The sequence below is a fragment of the Gavialis gangeticus genome, unplaced genomic scaffold (assembly GCF_001723915.1).
Source record: "Gavialis gangeticus isolate Ggan-Ray unplaced genomic scaffold, GavGan_comp1, whole genome shotgun sequence".
Lineage (NCBI taxonomy): Eukaryota > Metazoa > Chordata > Crocodylia > Gavialidae > Gavialis > Gavialis gangeticus.
Window position 1 is genome coordinate 84,848,156 of NW_017729022.1, and position 4,688 is coordinate 84,852,843.

Below are 4,688 nucleotides of genomic sequence, written 5' to 3' on the forward strand. Positions count from 1 at the left end.
GACATCCCCAAAAGATACTTTCAACAACTCCATTGGTAAAATTCCAGGACCTTCTTATTAGTCCATTGGAAAATTCTGAACTAAAGCTACCATATGCTGGATTAGTAGGGAGGACCAACCTTTTTGGCAGGTATGCCACAAATTAGGCCCCATGCCCATCATCAGTCTCCTTCCCGTGACTCATCTGCTGCTCTCCTTTCTGCTCCTTGCCCCGTGCTCCCTCCCAAACTGCTGCTCTGCTTTCTGTTCCATGCCCTGAGCTTCCTGTCCAATCTGCTCCTGTGGTTTCTGCTCTCTACCCTTTCTGCTGCTGTGCTGCCTGGCTTCTCCCTGATCTGTTGTATACCACATACTCAGGCTGCTTGTGCCACTTGTGGCATGTGCGCCACAGCTTGGCCACCCCTATGCTAGACATACCAGCACCACACCTTGGTTTCCAGCCTGCAAAAAAGCCTTCCCTCCACCAAAGCAACAAAAAGATTATTTTTCCCCATTCTCCATATGTTCTCAGTCTTAACAACCAGTTTCCTACTGTTGTATCACAAGGGTTTCAATCTGATGGAAGTTCCTTTTCCTGGCAGCAGAGAGACATTTCCACTCTGCTTCTTCAACTCTACTGGACACCTTCCCACAAATATTTTGTCTTATACCTCTATCTATACCTTAGGCTTTTGAGAGTGTCTACTGATGGTCATGAAATGGCACTTGTTTTTCATCTCTCTCAGACTGGGACACTGCAATTCCATTTCCAATTGTCTCAGTACAGGGAAGGTGTCCAAAAGTAGCCCAGCCTTATAAATTTATCTTTTCTTAAATTTAGTAGGATTTCATCATCATTAAGATGTTTTCCAAAGGCAGGTAGATTTTGGGCTTCCAATGGCAGCTTTCTATGGTGACTCTGAAAGACTGAATGAGTGCAAACATATTTCCACAATTAAACCTGTCATCTGCAGTGGAGTGAATGCCAGGCCAGGATTCTGACACCATTAATGCAGCATCCCCAGAACAGACACACCACTCATGCCACATTAGAGCCATCAAAGGATTAGCAAAATGTGTAACTTAAAACTAATCTAGTGCATAAATCTGTTTAATACAAATTTTGCAAAAGGTCTTGTTGAAATGGCACCAACATACCAACACACACAGCCTGAGACCAGCCAAAGGAAGGTCATTAAATTGTATTTATGCATAATTGCTGCCATTCCTACCTGCCGCGCTGCCATCCAGAACTTGCGTTGGAGTAATTCTAGCTTAATTTGTACGCCCACAGCTATGGGGAAATAAAAGTAGGGAGGGAGGGAGGGAGGGCAGGGTGTGAGAGAGAGAGATGCAAGTTAGGAAAGGGGAAAAAAAACAAAACACTTACATGAAATAACGGGCAAAGATGACACTTGCAACTGGCTTCCAAGTGCAAATGATGAGCTGGCAGGTAAGCACTGAGTCAGACAGTCAAGTGAGAGTCAGAGGTTTAACAGGGTGGGAGAAAGGATGGGTTGGTCGCTGTGTTGCAATACTGACACCTCCCTCCCACTGAACACCACAGAGATGCAAACAGATAAAAAAAGCCTTTTATCTTTGGCTATCATAGATTATCAGGCCAGAACAGACTTTCTTGGCTTAATCTTTCCCTTACTCTGTCAGATCCCTAGTGTTGTCTACTGGGTGTGGGGCACATTGCCATAGGAAAGAGGGGAGCACTCTCTCTCTTTCTTTCCCTTGTAGAACAATGTGAATGCTTCCACACTCAAAAGTAGTGATGCAATTGTGCAATCCCTGTAGTGTAATGGGGTAACTGTCAGTCCATGGAGTCAGCTTACTTGGAGGGTCTTCAGGAAACCCAGCCTCATGCTTGCAGAGAGCAGCAGAGACTGAGTGCTGGTCTCTCCTTACATACTCAGGTATCAACTGGCTATTTTGTGCAATAGGGTTACATGAGATTTACCTCAGTGTAAGTGGGACATGAATCAGGCTCAGTGATTTCATGATATGCACTGGGATGTATGGTTGCTTTAAAGTTAGTTCTGTGATTAGATGCTATAATTCAGCTGAGAAGGAATTAAAACCAGAATGTACAATTAGGTATTTTCAAGCTATGTGCACACAGAACCTGGCAGCTGGCATCAGCTGGAATCACAGCCCTGGTGTATCATCTCCGTCTTTAATGCCAGGGCAACAGTTTCCTTCTTTGTCACATCCCTATTGCTGGTCCATCTTACAAAATCCCACTTAACTGGGATGCTTCTACCCAGCTCTTCCTGTCATAAAATAAATCTGACTGGTGTAAACTGGAGAAAGGGATTACTTCTTACAGCTGCCTTCTCCCTAACCCTCAGCACACACAAGCCAGACAAGACAGGATATTCCTTTAAGATGCATCCAATACTGCTTCTGAGAATATAAAGAAAGAAGGCTGAATTCACCTTGGATGTTGATCCACTGACTTTAGCAGGGTTACCCTAGGCATGGATTTGGCGCAGTGTCTGCAAAGAACAGTCTGTGGTCAGTAATAGACTGTAAGCTATGTTGTTATGGTTGATTCTGTCTAACTAAAGATTGTCTTGATTTTGCGTGTAGCTCTGAATAAATTCCATGGCTATCCCTTAAAAGCACCTCAAGTAAGAGTCATTCCCCTTTTCAGAGCAAATCACATCAACAGTAGTGAGCAATGCCCAGGACACGCAGATTTGATAAGACAGAAGGAGTTGGTACCAGTACAACTAACCATGAAACACAGGGAGTTACTGAACAGCTTGTCTTTTAGCCAGGAGGAAGCTAAATCCTGAAACACCATTCAAAGAGAATTAAACCCTTGGTCATGGATTCTCGCTTCACACATGCCCAGAAGACATAGGCAATTACATTCCATAAGAGAGTTACTTGTATCATGAGACAAGCAAGATTCTTTGGGTAGATGTGATATCTTTTAATAGGCCAACTTGAATAGTTGGAAAAAAGTTCTTAGCAAGCTTTTGGGCCCAGTCACCCTTCTTCAGGCTTAGGGAGTCTCTGCTGCTCTGAGACTCCAAGGAATGAGAGAAGCTAAAGGTGTGGCAGGATGTCAGTGAGAATGTAAATAGGTAGAAAATATAAAGACAAAAAGGTAAAGCAGAGAGGGGAGGGGGAAGAGAGCAGGGGAAAACAAGGGTAAAGGAAGCCATTATAGTGATAGAATACAAGGTGGAAAAGAGGCTGTTAGTGAAAAAGAAAATAGTTGGAGATTAGGAAAACAGGAATGAGAGAAACTCAAAGTGTGAGAGGATGTTGTGAAAATATAAATGGGTGGAAAGGAGAAACAAAAGGTAAAGCAGGGGAGGGAGGGGAAGAAAGCGGGTGGGGAAAGGCCAAAGGAAAACATTACAGGGGTAATAATACAGGGTTAGGAAGAGGGTCTCAGTGAAGAAGGAAATAGTAGGAAGTCATGGAGACAAAGGGCAGAAAAGTAGGGGAGGGGAGAAAAGGTGGGGGAAAGAAAAATAAGAGGTCAGGTCAGGCAGGTACCTGTTGAATCAGATGTCAGGCAGGTTGTAATGTGTCATAAAACCAAAAGCCACAACCATAAACCCAGAAACTTGTATCATGAAGAATAATAACACTGCAGACTTGCCCTCATGCTTTGTAGCAGCCAAGAGAAAGACAAACCTGTCACTTCACTCCTTCCTGCACCACCTGGTAGCTAGCTCCTCTACCCACAGAGCCTGCCAATATACTTATCCCTTCTGTGACTCCTCCTCTGCATGTTGTCCTGGCCATCCTATGCAGCCTTCTGTCCCCTCCCATGGTGTCCAGTAGCTAGCAGTATGGAGGCTGTCTCTGGAGGGTCTCCATCCAGGGAAACAGGAGTAGGAAAACCTTCCCTATCCTTGTATCTCATTTGTTGACTGGAATCACCTGCGATTGCTCATGCAGATAAATTAGTGGTTCTCAGGGTGATTTACAGTAATTGCTTTTGTATTCATGTGGAGCCTGGTGGTTTGAGGAAAAGAGGTGAGGGAGCAATGCTAATAGAGGTAGTGGCCTGGTTGCCCTGAAGACCCACCATGACTGGGGTGGGCAGGTGTGGAAGGAGGCATGCAGAGACAGACTTTCAAAAGTTAAGTTTGATGCTAGATGGGATGAAGGAAAGACTGGAGATAAAAAGTCATTGCATGTCCCAAAGATTAGTGAACAGTGATCTAAGATTCTTTACTCCAGTGGCAGGGCCTGTGTTTGTGGAACAGGAAGATATGGGTGTGACATTAAGAGTGGCCCTAGAGCAGAACACAGCAACCACCAAGGAGGCTTAGGTGAGAGAATGGATATTTTTACTAAAGTTACACCCCAGGGAATTATGCGCAAAAACCCTCAAAATTATGTGCAGAAATACTCAAAACTATGCAATGTTAATTGCTTTTTTTTTTTTTTTTTACAAATTAAACTAAATATAACACTTTTTGAACCTTCTTTAGAAATATATGCAGGTACTTGTGTGTGGGGTATGGTTTGGAGGTGTGGGTCGGGGGGGTTGTGAAGGTATGGTGGGTACGGGGAGGTGTGGGTGTGGGGTTTGTGGGTGGCTGTGGATATGGGACTGTTTGGGGTTTGTTGGGGAGTGTGTGGGGTTTGTGGGTAGGTGTGGGCTGCCCCACCACACGCCCCCCATACACAGCCCCCGCCACCACATGGTGCCCCCTGAATGCAGCCCCTGC

The 4,688-nt window shown here is 44.7% G+C and overlaps 1 protein-coding gene across 2 annotated transcripts in view; it reads right to left on the bottom strand.

Moving 5' to 3' along the window:
• The window catches only part of CACNA2D4 (calcium voltage-gated channel auxiliary subunit alpha2delta 4), a 218,964-nt gene that overhangs the window by 39,210 nt on the left and 175,066 nt on the right, over nt 1–4,688 (bottom strand). For both annotated transcript variants that reach the window (XM_019515536.1, XM_019515537.1), the window contains one exon: nt 1,212–1,273. In XM_019515536.1, the coding sequence (XP_019371081.1) occupies nt 1,212–1,273 (62 nt within the window). The remainder of the gene's footprint in view (nt 1–1,211; nt 1,274–4,688) is intronic.